At 46.2% G+C, this 18,512-nt stretch overlaps 1 protein-coding gene across 1 annotated transcript in view; it reads right to left on the bottom strand.

Annotated features, from left to right (window-relative positions):
* Positions 1–18,512, bottom strand: part of HAL (histidine ammonia-lyase) — a 269,994-nt gene that overhangs the window by 67,392 nt on the left and 184,090 nt on the right. Inside the window, exon 11 of the mRNA XM_085653369.1 lies at positions 13,369–13,416. Within this exon, the coding sequence (XP_085509495.1) occupies positions 13,369–13,416 (48 nt within the window). The remainder of the gene's footprint in view (positions 1–13,368; positions 13,417–18,512) is intronic.

Genomic DNA, 18,512 nt, shown 5'->3' with positions numbered 1-18,512 from the left:
GCTTTTAAATTGAAATTACATGCACATTCGACTTTGGATGCAAAGGTACTTCCTAGTATTAAACAACCTTATCTTTACATATAAATAACCCCTATGGTCTACCTTGGGTGCCAGGAAAAAAAGCAGGGACATTTTAACATATGTTTTACATCTCTGATGAGCGAAAAACTACTAATTTTGTTGTTCCCCCATTGTAGCATTTTAGCTGCTCCATTTGCTAACATGTGGATACTGTAATACAGTGTAACTATGGACAGGAGTGAGCTAAAATGATATTTCAACTTGCCACTGTTGAATTTATCATTACTAATACAGAAAAGAAGCTGTTGAACTTTCCTTTCTGTGAGGAAAAATCCAGCCTTCTGCCAGCCTCACCTGATTGTCCAGCCCTTAACAGGCTTGGGCAAACTGCTTTGCTGAGGTGATAAGTGGCCTGTATAGAGTCTCATGCTGGCACTATAAGTTTTTAAGCACTACAAAGTGTTTATTCCCCAAAAATTCCCATCTCCAGTTCCTTATAGTGAATTTTTGTCATTTTGGTGTCATTTTGATCATAGAAATAGTTCCCATTTTTGATGAAGTTGTTGTGGATTTTTATTGTGTGTTGTGTTTTACTTATTTAATGTAATGTTTTTTAAAATGCTTCACACACCTGTCTCCTAAGTTAAAGATGCCTGATCTCAGCCATCTACTAAGGGTTGAGCCGGGGGCTAATGTATTGAGACCTTGACTAGACCTTATAGGGCGTTGGTGGCTTTATTTCTAGTGGTAGGTGCATACTTACCTCTACCAATAATCCACCTTCAAACATCAGCTAATGGAATATTTTCCAGAAAAGCCATCGTTGCTCCCTTTTTATGTGTAGAGTAAGCCGGGGGGGGGGGGGGGTGACATGGAGGGTTCTTCTAGTTTTATGAAGCATAATTGTATACACTGGACTATCAATCTGGTGATGCCTGCTTTGAGGTGATGCCTGCTATGGAGATATGCAGGCCTTATAGGTTTGGCAAAGACTGTAAACAACTGGTCAGCTTTGCAACAGGATTTGGCCCTGTCAGTGTAGCACATGAGACCCTGTTTGAGTGTGTTTGACTCTTTCTGCTATTGAGTCTAGCTGATGAAAAATGACTGGTAGATTTATGGTTTGATTGAGGTGAAAAGCGGAACCCACCTTGCAAAGGGGTTAATCCTGAGTACTAGTCTATCTTTGTGAATCGGAATGAGGCTTTCTTGTAATGTGAGGGCTTGCAGCTCACTAATGTCTGAGATACGTTATGGCCACAAGAAAACGTACCTTCTAGAATAAGTATTAGAGAGGGCAAGAGTGAAAGATCAAAAGGGGGGGTACCATGAGTCTAGTGAGGACTATATTGAGATTCAAAACTGGTGCAAGGGGAACTCTGGGAGGGATGATCCTTTTGAGGCCCTCCATCAAGGTTTTAACTATTGGCATGCGAAAAGGGAGGAATGTTCCCTACTTTGCACGTCCCTGGTATAGCTGCAAAATTGAGCAGTATGGAAGAGTTGATGAGACCTGACTTTTGCAGGTGAAGCAAGTAGTAGTTTCCTGAGCCCCATGTTTCAGGGGTCCAGATGTTTGGGGATATAAAAACGGACAAATCCTTCTCACTTTGCTGTGGAGCAGGTTAATGAGGTAGGCATACAGGACTCATAAGGTGTCGAAGCATTCTTGTGGAACATGTAGCTATAATACTTCAGGTGCCAAATCACAAGATTGAGCTGTTTGGTGTCTGGATGTCTGATTTGGCCTTGACTCCTGATGAGAATGTCTGGCATATTGGGGAGCTTCTTGTGAGGCCTGCCTGACTTATCCAGGAGTGTTCAGTAACAGAGCTGTCTGGTCCTGGTGAGGGATTACAAGGATGAAAGTCTGAGAGGTTTCGCACATCTTCTAGACCACAAATAGGAGTGGGAGAGGAGTGGGAGAGGCGTAAGAGTGTAAATAAAGATCCCGGTTTAGTTTATTCATAGTGTATTGCCCATGGACTAGGGTGTGGTTACCTGGAGGCAAAGTTTGGGTATTTTGCATTTTTGGGGGTGGAGAATAGGTCTATCTTAGGAGTGCCCCTGCGCTAAAAGTAATGGAGTAGGAATTTCAGATGGCATTCCAAATTGTAGCGTTGTTGATGGGTCCTGCTGAAAATATTGGGCAGGTTGATATCCACCTCCGAATGTATTCTGCCATGAGGTTGATGAAGTGGTTGAGAGCCCGATACCTTGTCTTTTGTGCCAGTAGAAAAAGGGGTAGAGAGTAGGTGTTACCCTGTTTCTGAAGGCAGCACATATTGTCTGTTTTGATTATAACTACCTTGCCCTGAACGAGTGAAAGGAAAACTTTAAAGATGATGTGTATAGCAAGGCGCTGAAGGCAGTTGATGTGGTGCTTCTGGTGATGAGGAACCTACACTCCTTATATGGTCCTTTGGTTCAGATGTGCCAGTCCTCCCCAGCTGGCTCAAGAGGAATCCATGGTGATGGTGACTTGTGGTATAGGAAATAGGAAGTGCCTGTCCTGCGGTTGTTGATGTTCCATCACTGGGCGTTTACCAACACTAAATCTTCTCAGTGACCCTCTGCTTCTGACAACCCTTGATTTGAAAGGTATCCTTGAACTAGACAAATGAGGAGCTGCAGGAAGTCATCATGCTCAGGTGGTAAATAATGGTTCAGACCAAGAGTTTCTGATTTGGCTGAAAGAGGCAAGAGCTACTGGAAAGCCAACACCCTCTGTGGACTATGGTAGGATTTGCCTGTAACTGAGCTTAGTACTGCCCTTACAAATGGCTGGAGTTGAAGGGGCTGTAGATGGGTTTTGGTGGCATTTATCATGAACCCAAAGCTTGTAGGAGAAGAGATTGTATCCTGGGTTTCTGCTATGTACTGATGCTTGCCTGCACTCTTCATCAGCTAATAGGAGAAAACTTGGATGCCCCCTCCTCCAGTGTGATGCTACTACCGCTTGCAGCAGTGGTGAGGCCGAAGGTAAGTACCTTGAATTGATATTGATGAACATTTACTATGAAGCATAAGTAGTGCCGGTGGCCTGAATGGATGGGGATGTGTAAGTAGGCATTCTTAAAGTCTAGTGCTGTTATGTAATCACCTTACTGAAACAGGGAAATGGCATCTGGTAGTGTTACCATATGAAAGTGTTCAGAGAGAATGTAGGGATTGAGTGCATGTGGTCCAGAATGGTTCTATGGGAGCCGTCCTTCTTGGGGATGAGGAAGTAAAGAGAGGAAACTCCCTTGCTGCAATGGTGAGAGGGAACGAAAAGTTTCTTACCTGTCGGTGTAGTTTTGCAGCTTGAAGATCTTTCTGGATTCACTATGCTGTGCATTATTCCGCGATCTTGTGGTTGGGTCCGGATTCGTAGTCTTTTCTTTTTTTTTTTTTTTTTTTTTTGTAGCCCAGGTGGGCGTCGACGTCCACCATTTGGTGCACCTCCCGTGACGTCGTCGTGCTTCCTGCGGAAGTCCCACCTTTGGGGCGCCATCTTCGGGTTCTTTTTTCCCTTTTTTTTTTTTAACCCTAGGCGATTGATTAATCCTTTTGTCCATATTTCTGTACGTTTCCACTTCTTTGATCCTATCCATTTCACCCCCTCTTCCTCCAGCCTCATCTTCCTGGCGGAGGTGGGTGGGTTCGCTAGTGAATCCAGAAAGATCTTCAAGCTGCAAAACTACACCGACAGGTAAGAAACTTTTCGTTTTGCAGCGTGAATCTTTCTGGATTCACTATGCTGTGCATAGATTTTGTAGCGGTTTTCCTATTTTTGTGGTGGCTGGGTGGAAGATGATCGCTGGTCGTTGAAAATGTGTTGTAGCACCTTCTGTCCGACCTGTGCTTCCTTATTCATTTGAATGTCCACGCAGTAGTGCTTTGTGAACGTGTGCACAGATGCCCAAGTTGCTGCGAGACAAATGTCTTGGATGGGCGTGTTTGCCAGGAAGGCAACTGTGGCCCCCTTCTTCCTTGTGGAGTGAGCTTGGGGCCCCTCCGTTAGCTCCTGTCCAGCCTGTTTGTGACAGAATTGAATAGTGAGGGCAATCCACCTAGCGATGGTGCCCTTGGTCACTGGTCTACCCATGAAGCTAGTAGCAAAGGACACAAACAGCTGCTTCGACTTCCTGAGTTCCTTGGTTCTTTCAATGTAGTGCATCACCGCTCTTCTGGCATCGAGGGTGTGCAGGGCCTTTTCTGCGTTTGTAGTCGGGTTTTGGAAGAAACTCGGTATCTGGATACTCTGATTCATGTGGAACGCCGACACTACCTTGGGCATGAAGTGTGGGTCCGTCCTCAGGACTACCCTGTCTTTGTGAATTTGAATGTAGGGCTCCTGTAGCGTTAGTGCTTGAAGCTCGCTCACCCTGCGTAGTGAGGTTATGGCCACTAGAAAGGCAGTTTTCATCGTCAACATTTGTAGAGTGGCCTTGTGAATGGGTTCAAACGGCGCCTTCATGAGCTCCGTCAGAACCACGTTTAAGTTCCATGCCGGCGGCGGCAACCTTTTCGGGGGTGCCATTCTTTTGGCTCCCTCCATGAATCTCTTCACCACCTGCGAGGTGAAGAAGCTTCCGCCCTTCTCACCTCTGGTGTAGGCAACGATCGCTGCTAGGTGTACCCTTAGGGAGCTCGAGCAGAGGTTACTCTTTAGAAGGTGTGTGAGGTACCTCAGCACAGTTGAGTCTCTTGTCATTCTGTTTTGCAGGCCCTTTTTCCTGCACCACACCGTGAATCTCTTCCACTTTGCGCTGTAGCACTTTCTTGTAGTAGGTTTCCTTGCCTCCCGTAGCACTCGCATAGTGCTCTGAGGTAACCTTAGGTGTGCGAACTCTAGGTCTTCAGGAGCCATGCTGCTAGGTTGAGTGTCTCTGGCTCTGGGTGCAGGACCTCCCCGTTTTGCATTGAGAGCAGGTCTTTTCTCCTCTCGAACCTGTACGGATTGCCTTGCGCCATTTCTTGAATCTGTGAGAACCATGTCTGCCTCGCCCACTGTGGAGCCACCAGGATCAGAGTCATGTTGCTGGTTCTGCACTTGTCGAGCACTCTGTGCAACAGGGGTATCGGTGGAAAGGCGTAGGCAAATGTCCTCCACCAGCTTATCCATAGGGCATTTCCCTTGGATTGCTGATCTGGTTGCCTGGATGCGAAGCTTTGGCATTTTGCATTGTGGCGTGTTGCAAATAGGTCTATTGTGGGAGTCCCCCATCTCTGGAAGATTTTCTCCGTTTCCTGGCCATTGAGCTCCCACTCGTGTGATGCTGAGGTCTGTCTGCTCAGCCAGTCTGCCTCCACATTGTCCTTCCCTGGTAGGTGAATTGCCAGTAGATCTATTTTGAGAGGTATGGCCCATCTCCAAATCTCCTGAGCTAGGGATGAGAGGGGAAACGACTGTGTCCCCCCTTGTTTGTTGATGTAGAACATCGCCGTGGTGTTGTCTGTCTGTACCAACACCCTCTGGCCGAACAGGTGTCTCTGGAATGCCTTCAGGGCTAACAGTATCGTTTTCAACTCGAGGTAGTTGATGTGGCGGACCGCGTCTGCTGGAGCCCATAGACCCCTCACTCTGAGGTTGTCCATGTGCGCTCCCCATCCCTTCTGCGATGCGTCCGTGGTAATGGTCATTGTTGGGCTTGGTGGTGTCAGGCTTCTCCCCGTTGTTATGTTGTCTCTGTTCCACCAAGTTATCTCCTCCTGCACTGCGTGCGTAACAACCACTAGATCCTCCCAACTTCCGTTTGCTTGTGACCATTGCTGTTGCAGCCATTCCTGGAATGGTCTCATGTGCAGGCGTACATTCGGCACCAGCTGGATACAGGACGCCATCATCCCCATCATCTTGCTCACCGCCCTCACTGTCAGAGCTCGCCCCTTCTGGTAGAGCTGCGTCTCCTTGAGTAGAGCATCTGTCCTCCTGTCGCTGGGCACTACTGTACCGTTGAGGGAGTTGATCTTTGCCCCCAGGAAAATCTTTACCTGTTCCGGTTCCAGCGATGATTTTCCCCAGTGGATGGAAAATCCCAGATTTGTGAGGGTGTCTGTTACGCGTTTTGCGTGCCTCTCGCACTTCTCGCGTGAGTTTGCCTTGACCAGCCAGTCGTCCAAGTAGGGGTATACGTGTATTCCCTGCTTTCGTAGGTGTGCTGCTACCGCCGACAGGCATTTTGTAAAGACCCTTGGCGCTGATTTTAATCCGAAGGCCAGGGTTGTGAACTGGTAGTGTTCCTGTTCGATGTTGAATCTTAGAAGGCCCTTGTGCCTTCTGTTTATTGGGATGTGAAGGTAGGCATCCTTGAGGTCCACGGTGACCATGAAGTCCCCTTCTCTTATCTGTGGCAGTACCTCCTGCAGTGAAGTCATTTTGAACCTTTGCGTTCTGATGAACTTGTTTAGGTAACGGAGGTCCAGTATGGGTCTGAGGTCTCCGTCTACCTTCGGAACCACGAAGTAGTTTGAGTAGACCCCTTTGTTGCGTTCCCTGAACGGCACTGTCTCTATGGCTCCCTTTTGTAGGAGTTTCCGCGTTTCTTCTCTGAGTATTGCCAGTTCTTGGGCCGATCTCTGTCTTCCCTTCGGCTTCCTGTTTGGAGGTCTTTTCTCCAAGTCTACGCAGTATCCGTACTGCACGATGTTCCGTATCCACTTGTCTGTGGTTATACGCCGCCACTCCTGAAGGTAGAACCTCAGCCTTCCGCCTACTGGTGACGTATGCTCGTAGGCTCTTGAATCTTCTCTTTCCCCTGATGACACTTTTTTGCGCCTCCCCCTTGGGGACCTTACGAGGGTAGGCGTCTTCTTGCGTGCTGAGTCACTTCGAGGAGGGCTGATCGCCCCCTCTCCTCCTTTGGCCACGTCCGTTCCCTCTCCCGCGAAAGGACTGGCCCCGAGGTTGATATTGCCAGCTTTGCTTCTGCTGACTTTGTCCGTGACCTTCGCCCTGCTGACCCTGTTGGAACGCCTGGTGCGACGTCCCCTGTTGGCTTCCACCCCTACCGTAGGGTCTCCTCGAGGGATTTCCTCGTCTCATTCCCCTCAGCTGTAGGGCCCCCATGGACCTCGCTGTCTCGTTTTCCTTCTTGAGCTGGGTGAGCTTTTCGTCCACCGTTGCTCCGAACAGTGTCTCTCCGTTGAAGGGGGTGCCAAGGATGTTGTTCTGTACTTCCGGTTTGAATCCCGAGATTCTTAGCCATGCATGCCTCCTCTCTGTGACCCCTATGGCCATGAGTCTTGCTGAAGTCTCTGCCCCATCCAACGCCGTCTTTATACAGGAGTTGGCGATGTTCTTGCCTTCATCCACCAGGTGAGAGGCTCTCTGGCGGTATTCTTCGGGGAGGTGCTTTACTAGCTCCCCCATCTCATCCCAGTGTTGGTATTGGTGCCTATTGAGGAGTGCATTCGAATTCGCCATGCGCCAGTGCATTGCGGCGTTCCTCTCGACCTTTCTGCCTGTGAGGTCGATCCTCCTGCTCTCTTTATCCGGAGGTGGGCCCGAAGTTGCTGGAACGTTGGCCCTTCTCCTGGCCGTGGAGGCTATGATGGAGTCTGCGGTGACGCTACCCTTGATGTAAGGTGGGTCCAGGGAGGAGTGCTTATATTTCTTCTCTGTCCTGGGCGTGATCGACCGGCAGGTGGCAGGCTCCTTGAAGGCTTCTCTCCCCTGGTTCATCACGCTTTGTAGCATGGGGAGGAACTGACTCCTGGTCTGGATGGGGAGCAGTGTTTCGACGAGAAAATCGGCTTTCGGCCTCTCCTCGTCGAGTTTGACGCCGAAGGCCATTGCTGCGCTCTTCACCACCATATTGTACACCCCGATGTCGTCGGGTGGCGAAGGCCTCGAGGGGTACGTGTCCACGGCCTCCTCCGGGTTTTCGGTGTCGAGATCGTGCCATTCGACGTCGTTGCTGGTAGATGCCGCCGAGTCGTAGAACGACTGTTGGTCTCCTTCCTCGGCTTCTTCCTCATAATAGGGCTCCTCTTCTTCCTCGAGATCCCTTGTCAGCCCTTCGGCGTCGAACTCGTCTTCGACCTCGACGACGTCCGCCGATGAAACCGCTGGAATCTTGAATTCCTTCATCCTGGCGTCGAACTCCTTCTTCCTTTGAAGGATGTTCTCCATTTCGGCCTCGAGCCGCCTCTTCTTTTTCTCCATTTCGGAGATGCTTTCGGCGTCGACCGCGGGTCTTTTCGATGAAACTTGCGTCGACGTCGAACGTTCTTTCTGCGTCGATCGGCCAGTTTCATGGGATGGTTTCGACGACCCTTGCCTTTCGGCGTCTTTCTGCACCAGGGAGTCCTTTTGTAAGGATCCGCTGGGCCTTTTGTCCGAAGTTCCCCCTTTGGACGTCGATGTTTTCGGCGCCGGGGCTCCCTTCGTGGGCCTTGACTCAGTTTTTCTCGAGTCACCCTCGTGTTTTCGAGGTGTTTTTTGATTTGCGCTCGACGATTCTCTTACCTCGTCTTCTTTTTTCTTGTCGGTCTCTACGACCGTGAAGTTTTCGGCTGTCTCGGCGACGTTGTCCTCGTCGTCCGTGTCGAGGCCCAGCTCGTAGAGTGTCGGGGGTTTCCCTTTGCCATCCATGTTGGCGTTGGCTCTTCTCTGCCTCTCTCTCACCCTGAGTGTCTTCGGCGCGAAGGCTGAGCAGGCGTTGCAGTCGATACTCTGGTGATCCACCGGTAGGCAGAGGTTGCAGACCGGATGCTGGTCTTTCTGCGCGAACTTGTGGTGGCAGTTTGGGCAGAACTTGAATGGAGTCTTGTCCATTTCGCTCAGGGTCTCTGAGCGTGCATTCTCCAAGGTTGTCGAAGAAAAAAGGTTCGCTGGTCCTCTTTCTTCGCGCTCCTGATGAAATCTGTTCTATTCCTGATGTCTTCTCTCGATTCTATCGATGAAACTCGCTTTTCTTCCTTCTTCCTCCGAGTGAATTTCTGGAGCTTCCCGATGACGATCCAGACCCAACGGCGGAAAAAAGAATCTGAAGATGGCGCCCCAAAGGTGGGACTTCCGCAGGAAGCACGACGACGTCACGGGAGGTGCACCAAATGGTGGACGTCGACGCCCACCTGGGCTACAAAAAAACAAAAAAAAAAAAAAACAAAGAAAAGACTACGAATCCGGACCCAACCACAAGATCGCGGAATAATGCACAGCATAGTGAATACAGAAAGATTCACGCTGCAAAACTGGTTCTATTGCCCCTTGTTGAAGGAAAACTTTAATCTCTTCCTGCAGAATGGTGAGTGGTTTGCTGCTGAGGGTGTGGCTCTGAGGCATAATGTTGGGGGGCGTGATACGTTCTAGTCAGTAGCTGTGAACCACAGTTAACACCCATTTGTCTTTGTATTTTGTGTGATCAGGCGAGGCAAGGGAAGTCAGTGTTGTGAGGTGGAGGCCCCTTTGCCGGAACCTCCTTTACCCCTCCTCCTGTTGTTTTTGCCTCTATAGGCACACCGGTGTCCCCTTATGTCACCGGTTGATGATATGTTTGTTTTGTTGCTCCTTTTGGTATGAGAGGGTAGCATCTGGGAAGTTGGCTTTTGAGCCTGCTCGCAATGTCTTCAAACCGTGCACCTAAGGGATGGGGTCTGTACTGTATTCAAGACTTTTGCTGTGTCTGTGTCGTTTTTGATTTTTAGTAACATCTGACCAACCTGTGAGCAGAGTAGATGTTCTCCATTGAAGAGCAGGTCGAGCAGATGTTGCCAGACCTCTAGCTTGAAGTAAGATACAGAGCTAAACATTTAGTATGATGTGGATGCTGGTGTTGACCCCCTGTGATGTGGTGTCTGTGGCATCAAGGGTGAAGCAGATGGTCCCATTAGAAATAGTCACATAAGGGAAACTCTCATATCCTCCCCCTTTTGAAACATTTTAAACTCGTCTGCAAGATGCTTTACTAGCTTTTGCATTGCTTCCCAGTAAGTCCTGTCAGGTAAGGAGGCCTACGGAGTTGGCTATCCCCCAGTAGGTAGTGGCTCCTACCGCTACCCTTTTAATCAGCATGATACAGCTTCTTGCTCTTTGTCAAGCAAGGGTGCATTGCCTGTGGCCTAAGCAGAAGCCCTCAGCCTGAGCAGAAGCCCGCTTGTGTGCTGTGTGACAACAAGGTAGTCGGGTGACACATGACCACTTCATACTTTTTTTTTTTTTTACCTTCGGTGTTATGGCCCTGGCCTTCACTGGCTCCTTAAAAGTAATTTGGGCTGATTTTAGCATGCCCTTTAACATAGGGAGGAACTGTAAAGTTCTCTCTGACTTGCATAATGTCTCTAACAAGGAAATCATCTTCCTCATGAAGGACATGCATGTCCACTTTATGAAAAGATGCTGGCCTTTAAATCACCTCATGGTAAGCTGTGGTATCCTTGAAGAGAGATGATCTTAGAGGATTATGATCCAGATCTGGACCCCACCGACCGACCCCCCCGTGGGATCTATGTCATAGTCATCCCATGGGTCATCTGTGGCACTGGGTCAAATGGTGGCTCTTGAAGGTAGGTAGGGCAAAAGGGTATGCCGTTTACTATAGGAGCTGTGTGGGGATCCCTCTGGTGAGTGTGGAGCAATGGAGGTTATGACATAGGAGCTGTTCCCCATACTAATCGAACTACAAAATAATGTATATTCTGAAGAACTGCAAAAAAATATCTGGTAATCCTAGGATGCAGACCATTGCAGTTGTCTATCGTGAGCAGTACACATGCAGGCACTACCAGGGTGTGTTTGTTCTTAAGAAGAAACTTTCAACAACTTTTTCAACAACTTTTTTAAATGAACATTCCAAAAATATTTGCTAATTTGGAAAGTTCTCAAACAAACAAATCCCAAAGCTTTCATAATGGATCTTTGCCTGCTTTGAAGTGTCCCACTCACTGTCCTTTATAATAATAATAATAGCATTTTAAAATTAAAATATTATTTGCATTTATGTAAATTGTGTTAACTTCTAAGTGACTGCACTCTCAAACTTGATATTCCTTCCACATTAACATGACTGGAGCACAGTAAAATACTGAACTTTCTTTCAGACCCAACAGATTCACATGTTTTGATAGACACAATGAGTTTTGTATATACGTCATATGCTTTAATGAAGGTTCCTCTATACTTCTCTGTGGTTTAAAATTATTGTTTTTTCATGGATTTTATGTGATTTCCAACTGTATTTAAAACATACTTGGCTTAACATCAAAACTAAAATTAGGTCACTAGTCTCACTTTTTTACAAAGGTGTGCAGGGATCACTGTTCGCTCCTTCCGGCGAGTCAGTATATTTTGTGTGCATTATAAATTCCTAGTTCGATTCAGCAATTAATAAATTGGTGTAAAAAACAAACATATTGTGGTTTATACAAGAATTGGCAGGTGCTCAAGATGGGCAAATTTATAAAGAAAAATCCAACAACCTAATTGGATGATCAAGTTTAGAGAAACAATGGAGAAAAGCTATTCATTAGAAAATATAATTACAAAAAATATGTGAAAACAAATGTGTATTTTAAAGCCTTTAACCATGGTTAAATAAGTAGATGTATAGACAGCAGCGGAGCATTCAAAGGTTTGATATCAGGAGGGAGAAGGACCAAAATAGTGTGACATGTGGAGCTATTATTACCAAGTGAAAAGAGGCATATTTAAAAAATCATGTTGGCTGGTAAGGAACACAAAGTGATGATAGAACTGATTAAAGTACAAATGTACACACAATACAAATAAACTGATATTGGATACACCGCTGACAAGGGAGACACAAAATGTGTTTGATGAATATGCTAGGCTATAAGTGAACAGAGAAATGCTAAATAGATAGAAATGACAGGAGAGCATAAGCAGAGAGTCCAAAATGAAGGGTTGCGTAACAATTGCGACAAGAGCTTCTAAAAAGAATTTAGTGGAAACATAACTGGCCAAAGAAAACATTATGTAGAATACTGCAAGATTTGGTGAATGAATGAATGTATGTGGTTATGTCTATAATGCAAACCTAGCTAAAAGACAGTGTAATGCTGTGCAGGGTCAAAGAGAAGCCTAAACTCAGTGGCTGATAGGTGAGGTAGCTGAATTGTGGACTTAAAGCATTGTGATGTAAGGTTCTTTAAAGAGGTATGTGAATGATGGGATTTATTCGTAAAGGAGTGTCAGACAAAGGACAATAAACTGGAAAATAAACTTGGTGTAGTGTTATATTACAATTACATGGTGTAGATAAGACATAAGATTAATGTTAAAGATATCAAGGGTTAAATATGGGTATATGATGCATATATTCACCACTCTGCAAGACATCTCTGTGTATGATCAACAGAGAATGGACATGAATGTTAGATTTGTGTATCGGTATAAAAGAATGAGCGAACCCAGATAATGTAATGGGTCAATTGGTGTGAAAGTTAAAATAATATAAGGACTGACCCTTGAGCAACTCCACAGAGCAGTGGTCTTAGAGTACAAGAAGCACCTTTTTCAAGAAACAGAAAAAGAATGTGACAAGAGATAAGATGACTGCAAATTATGAGCACTTTTAGAAATTCCTAACCAGAACTCAATTCAGAAGAAAAAAGTGATAGTATCAAAATCCATAGAGAGATCTGATGCAGCCAGGAGAGGGTTAGGATTCAGAGCTTAGGGCATGATTACGAGAATCTCGTGGTCTGGTGGGTGGTCCGTTGGCGTTCCCCTAGCGGTGCCTATTAAAAGGCACCGCAATGGGAACACTAAAGTCCGTATCTGCATGGAATGGAATTTAAAGACCATGCCATGCAAGAAAGTGGATGACTGTACACAGGGGGGCACAACATGTTGTGCCCCTCTGCAGGCTCCCCTGGGCCGGGGCTAACAGGGGGTCCTGTAGGGCACTCTTTGTTTCCTCACTGCCGCAGTTTTCATGGCGGCTTCACCGCCATTAAAACTGTGGCAGTGAGGAATCTTGTAATATGCTTGGCAGTGCTGCAGAAGCACTGCCAGCATAGTAAGGCCTCTGACTGCTGCGCCACCGCGGTGGGATCCGTGATCTCCGGTGGTTGCGGCGGTCCTGTGGTGGTCTCACAGCCGTATTCGTAATATGGCGGGTGAATCACCAAACTGGCAATCAGGGACCGCCAAACCCCTAATTTGCAAAGATTTGAAACGGTAAGGAAGGAGGGAGGGATTTAAGGCAGCCTTTTGAGGGGAACAAAGGGATGAGTGCCGACTTTTTCAAAGATGAACTTATGATGCTCATTTAAAATCAAAGAATAGAAATTTCAGAGTGCAAGACAGAGTTAAATAGAGACATTAGATAGGGAAGTGGCAGTATATATGTAGTGCAGAAACAGATGGAGTAAGAGAAAGTATTAGTAGGATCTTACCTCTTTTGGTCGCAAAGATATAGGTTTCAATCCATGTGCTTCCAGTACCTGCATAAAGATAAATAGGATATGAAAGAGACTGAGTATTAACTGCTGGAAAATATCAAAGTGAAGATAACATAAATCAAGTCCCCACACAATTATAGGTCAGCCTCTACAAACAAATTTGAATGGAAAATTTGTCTTTGCATACATATTGTAATATTCAGTCATAGTTCATAAATGCTTTTTCTGTGAACATGGACTCTCCACTGAGTTGCATCCTATGTGTTATAGCAACTAACATACACTGCTGATTGAATGCAGACCCACATACACTGAGGTACCAGAGGCAGTCTTTGAAACATTAGGTTAATAAGCACTTTGAAGAAAATGTTGTACCATGAAATACAGATGTTATTTATCTTGCAGCAGACACTGTATCTATTTGCTATTGTACACAAACAATATTCTAATTAGTGGGAACAGAAACAGGACCCTTGAGGAAACTATGGAAAATAGAAGGAAAATTGATCATGGTGCAATTCGCAAAAAGATCGAAGGCTAAACTCCGAAGATAGTCTTTGTCCATTTTTTATTCAATTATTTCCGTAGCTGCTACAAGTAGGTGGTAGACTGCACGTACATTACCATTAATGTGTTTTATTAGTGTAAAATAAATGATCCAAAGTTAAGGTAACGTTTTGTATCACGAAGGTGTACAGAGAATTACTCCGTTTGTGATTTATTAAGAGTCATTATGATCTGAGGAGTACTTTGTTTATAGGATCATGGCTGAACATAGCAGCATATCTTGTCGTTGGTAAAGGATCAGGGTATACCTACTTGCGGCTGATCTTCTTGATACGACTCAATGACTGCATGAGACAAAAACTTAAGTGAAACACTTTTTATCATAACTAGGAAAAACTCGCATGTAGACTGATTTATGAAGGACATTGCATTCATGAGATGTGCTTTTTCTGTGATTAATGTGATTATCAAATCAGAAGCTATTCGAGGATTGCTTTAGATTGTAAAACGAAGCATGTAAGAAATGTGATTATTGGTTGAGATGGGGTTAAACCCTCTCAAGCAATAACAAACGTCATTATCAGGATGAACCACAAAGTCACTAACATAACCTGTGCTTAACCATCTGGTAACTTAGCACAAAAGCAGTCAGGCTTATCTTACAGGCAATATGCAAAGTATTTATACAGCACAGAGATAGTAATAAAGTGAAAACAACACAAGGAAAATCCAAAACCAATTTAGAAAAATAGAGTGAACTTTAATAAATAAAATGAGACCAGACCAACAACAATCCTATCATTAGGACTGGTGATATCCAATTTTAAAATGTATTTTAAGTATAGCACCTAAAAGCTTGAGGCGTCAATCACGTTCATACTAAACCAGGGAAAGTTACAAGCTCAGGTCAACCATAATAGAGTGTGGGCCAAACACAGGGACCTGGTTAGTTACGCTAAAAAAAGTTACCTGCTCAAAGTCTGGTGCGAAGAGTCCAGTTCACAGTGGAAGAGGCTGAGAGGAGCAGGTCTGGCATAGAGGACAGTCGGTGTAGCGCAAAGATTTGGGGCTGTATTACAGAAGTGCCCCGGGGCGCAACAGGCGTTTGCACCCGCTTTGTGTGCCCCCAGGGCACTTTGCTGTTACAGAAGGGGCCACAGACACTTGTGCTTCCCCTTCTGTAATACAGAGAGCGATCGCAGTTTATGTGCGCAAATGCTATCATCAGAGGGTGTTCCCTCATTTGTATGGGGTGTGGCCCAAAGCAAATGAGGGAATCTCTTTACCTGTGCACCCACTCCGTATTATGGATGCAGGTGCAGAGGCAAAGAAGCTGTCACGAGGCAAACTGACAGTGCGCCCCCCGATGGCAGACCTCTGGAGGGAGGTCTCAGGGACACCCCAGATATCCCCTGGCAGGCGAGTGTAGTCACTCACTGCAACCGCCTGCAAGTGGCTCTCTAATCCCTCTTAAAAGTGCAAGTGGGTTGCCACCAGCACTCTGAAACACGGAGCAGCTTCATAGCATCTGCTCAGTTTTTGACATGAATGCGCTGCCCGTAGGGAGCACACATTCAAGGTTGCCCTAGTGGCAGTGCATTCATCCTAAAACAGTGCATTTTCCTTGTTTGCGCTGGGTGCATTTTTTAAAAGCTGCACCTGGAGCAAATAAGGAAAATGCGCTGTACATATGATACGTCCCCTGGTCGGGTGTTGCGGACAGTCGTTGCTGGAGTTTCTGACTGGTGCTCACTGCAGACTGTCATTGCTTTAGTGTAAATTGCAGAGCTCACGTTGCCAGTCATCGCTAGCAGTCGCTGCAGTATGAAGAGTCAGGTTCACCGGGGCTTCACATTGATGGCAGTCACAGGCACCACAGTTTTCAGAGCGAACTGGCTCGTTCGCAGGCGTGAAGAGGCCAAAACGTCAGGATTTCTCCTTTCTTCACCGAAGAGTGCACTCTGATGCCAGCCAATATTATGGCATGTAATGTTATGGGGATTTGTATAGCGCACTTATCACCCTAGGGGTATCCATGTGCTGGAGTTGATTAATAGGCCTATCGAGCTCCTAGTTGAATAGCCAGATCTTCAGTTTCTTGTGGAACTCGAGTAGGCATAGGTGAGGTCCTCATGTGGTGTGGAAGGTCACTCCAGGATTTGGCAGCAATGTAGAAGGAGCATCCTCCTGATTTGCTACTGTAGATGCAGGGTGTTTGCACGAGGAGGAGTGTGGCTGAGATCAGTTGTCTGGTGGGTTAGTGGAAGTTGTGGTGGTGGTTGAGGTAGGCAGGTCAGATGTTCAAGGGTTTTGTATGCGTTAGTGAGCAGTTTGAATTGGCATCACTTCTGGATTGGTAGCCAGTGTAGCTCTCTGAGGTGTGCGCTGTGGGGCATGTTGAGGATGAGTCTGGAGACTTTGTATGAGTCGATTTATAATTCTGGCATAGAGTGTGTTGCCTTAGTCTAGTCTGTTTGTGATGAGGGCATGGGAAACCAATGAAATATTTGTGGAGCATCCGTAGGATGTAGAAGCACGAGTTGGTTATGGCGTTCACTTGTTTGGCCATCACGAGTCTTCCACCAAAATGATGCTGAGGTTTTTGGCGTGGTCAGTAGAGGTGGCCATGGATCCCAGGTCTGTTGGTCACCCGGAGGCACCCATGGAGAGCTTGTTTCCAAAGATAAGGGCTTCTGTTTTTATCGGTGTTGCATTTTAGGCAGTTCTGTTTCATCCAGCTTGCTATGTCTGACATTAAGGTGGTAAAGTTGGCCCAGGTGGTGCGGTTGTGGTCTGTGAGGGACAGGATAAGCTGGGTGTCCTTTGTGTAGGAGACAATGTTGATTCGGTGGGATCTTAAGACGTGGGTGAATGGCGCTATGTAGACATTAAAGAGGGTAGGGCTCAACGATGATTCTTGAGGGACTCTGCAGATAAGATTATTGGGTTCAGAAGTGTAGGCAGGGGTACCGGATTCTATGGGTCCTGTCGGAGAGAAAAGAGGTCAGCCATCTCAGGTCGGGTCCATGCACTTAAAACTTGTGGAGACTTGAGATAAGGTGCTGTGGGAGACTGTATGGAAGGCTGCTGTGAGGTCAAGTAGTAGGAGTGCTACAGTTTCCCCTTTGTCTGTGATAGTTCGGATGTTGACAGTTGCTGCCATGAGAGCGGTTTCTGTGCTGTAGTTGCTAGATTTCTAGTAAGTGGTGTTGTTCAAGATGGTTGGAGAATTGTTTGTTGATAGTTTTCTCCATGACTTTGGATGGGAAGGCTAGAGTGGGATGGGCCTGTAGTTTGTGAGCTCTTTTGGGTCTGCTGTGGCTTTTTTTCAGGTGAGCTGTAATTTCTGCATGTTTCCTTTTGTCCAAGAGACTGGGACCTGGGAAGGCACCTCTTGGGGATCAGGGACTCACTCTAGCAGAGCCGCCAGGGCTCAGGCAGGTTCAGTTGCAGATTCAGGGAGGTCCAGTTGCAGATTCTGGCAGGTCCAGTTGCAGCACATAAGCTAGACAGTTACAGGAAGGACTCTGGAGCTTGTTGCATCCTTGTAGCTCAGAACAGGAGGACAGCCGGCTAACCCTTGGATTCACTTAGGTTAGCCTGGGAGGAAGGAGGCAGATCCAGTCCTTTCCAGAGAGCAAGGCAGTTCTTTGGAGATCAAGGAAAGCCTCAAGTAGAAGGGCTGGCCACTAGTAGCAACAGGGCAGACCTCTGCTCACCAAGGCAGTCTTTCTTTCATTCTCCACAGTTCCAGGAGGGTAGTAAAGATGTGGTTCAGGAGGTCCAATATTTATACCTGGTATCAGCCTTTGAAGTTGGGAGATTCAATACACTACTCCCACATCTGGTCCTGGAAAGTTCTTTCCTTCCCCTGTCAAGGCTCCAAGTAGTCTGGGGTGACAAAAGACTGGTCTCAGGTCCCTTTTGTGTGTGCTTGATGCAGCCCTTAGAAATTTAAGAAGAACAGGGAACAGCACCTCCCCAACCATCCTGTCAGACAGGCCCATCCTGACAACAACTAGTCCCTCTTCGTCTCACTGCCTGGGAGGATTACACAAAAGCCAACTGACAAGCTATTCAGAGTCATGTTACCCAGGACATGGGCAGCAGGCAAAAAAAAAACAAAAAACTTTTTAAAAGTGGCATTTTCAGAACTGTGACTTAAAATACAACTTTACCTTTAAAGAGGAATTATAGTTAGAATTAATGTGAGCCCAAATGTAACATTCCTATCTGCTCCCAATCAAAAGTTATGGTTTATTAAATGTAAATAATGTGACCCAATGTTAGTGTAGTGCTACATGTATTTTTACATAGTGAGACTACTAACATTTAATTTACAGACCTTGGGTACGTGTACATACCAGGGACTTATAAGTTAAATAAATATGCCAATCAGGTGTAAGCCACCTTAGGGAGAGAGCACAAGCATTTTACCACTGGCTAGTCCTAATGCCAGCAAGAAGTGCAGAAAACAGGAGGGCTGAAAGCAAAACATTTGGAAGAAGACCACAACAAGGATGACAGGCCTGAGAGTGCACTATGATTCAAATAACTATGATAATATTAAATTCTCTAGGATAATTATAACGGACTGCTCTTAGCATTTGAAAAGAAGTCCATTTACTCGT

This window comes from Triturus cristatus, chromosome 4_1 (genome assembly GCF_964204655.1).
Source record: "Triturus cristatus chromosome 4_1, aTriCri1.1, whole genome shotgun sequence".
NCBI classification, from domain to species: domain Eukaryota; kingdom Metazoa; phylum Chordata; class Amphibia; order Caudata; family Salamandridae; genus Triturus; species Triturus cristatus.
The sequence above is the reverse complement of the archived record's forward strand: the minus strand, read 5'-3'. Positions and strand labels throughout refer to the sequence as shown.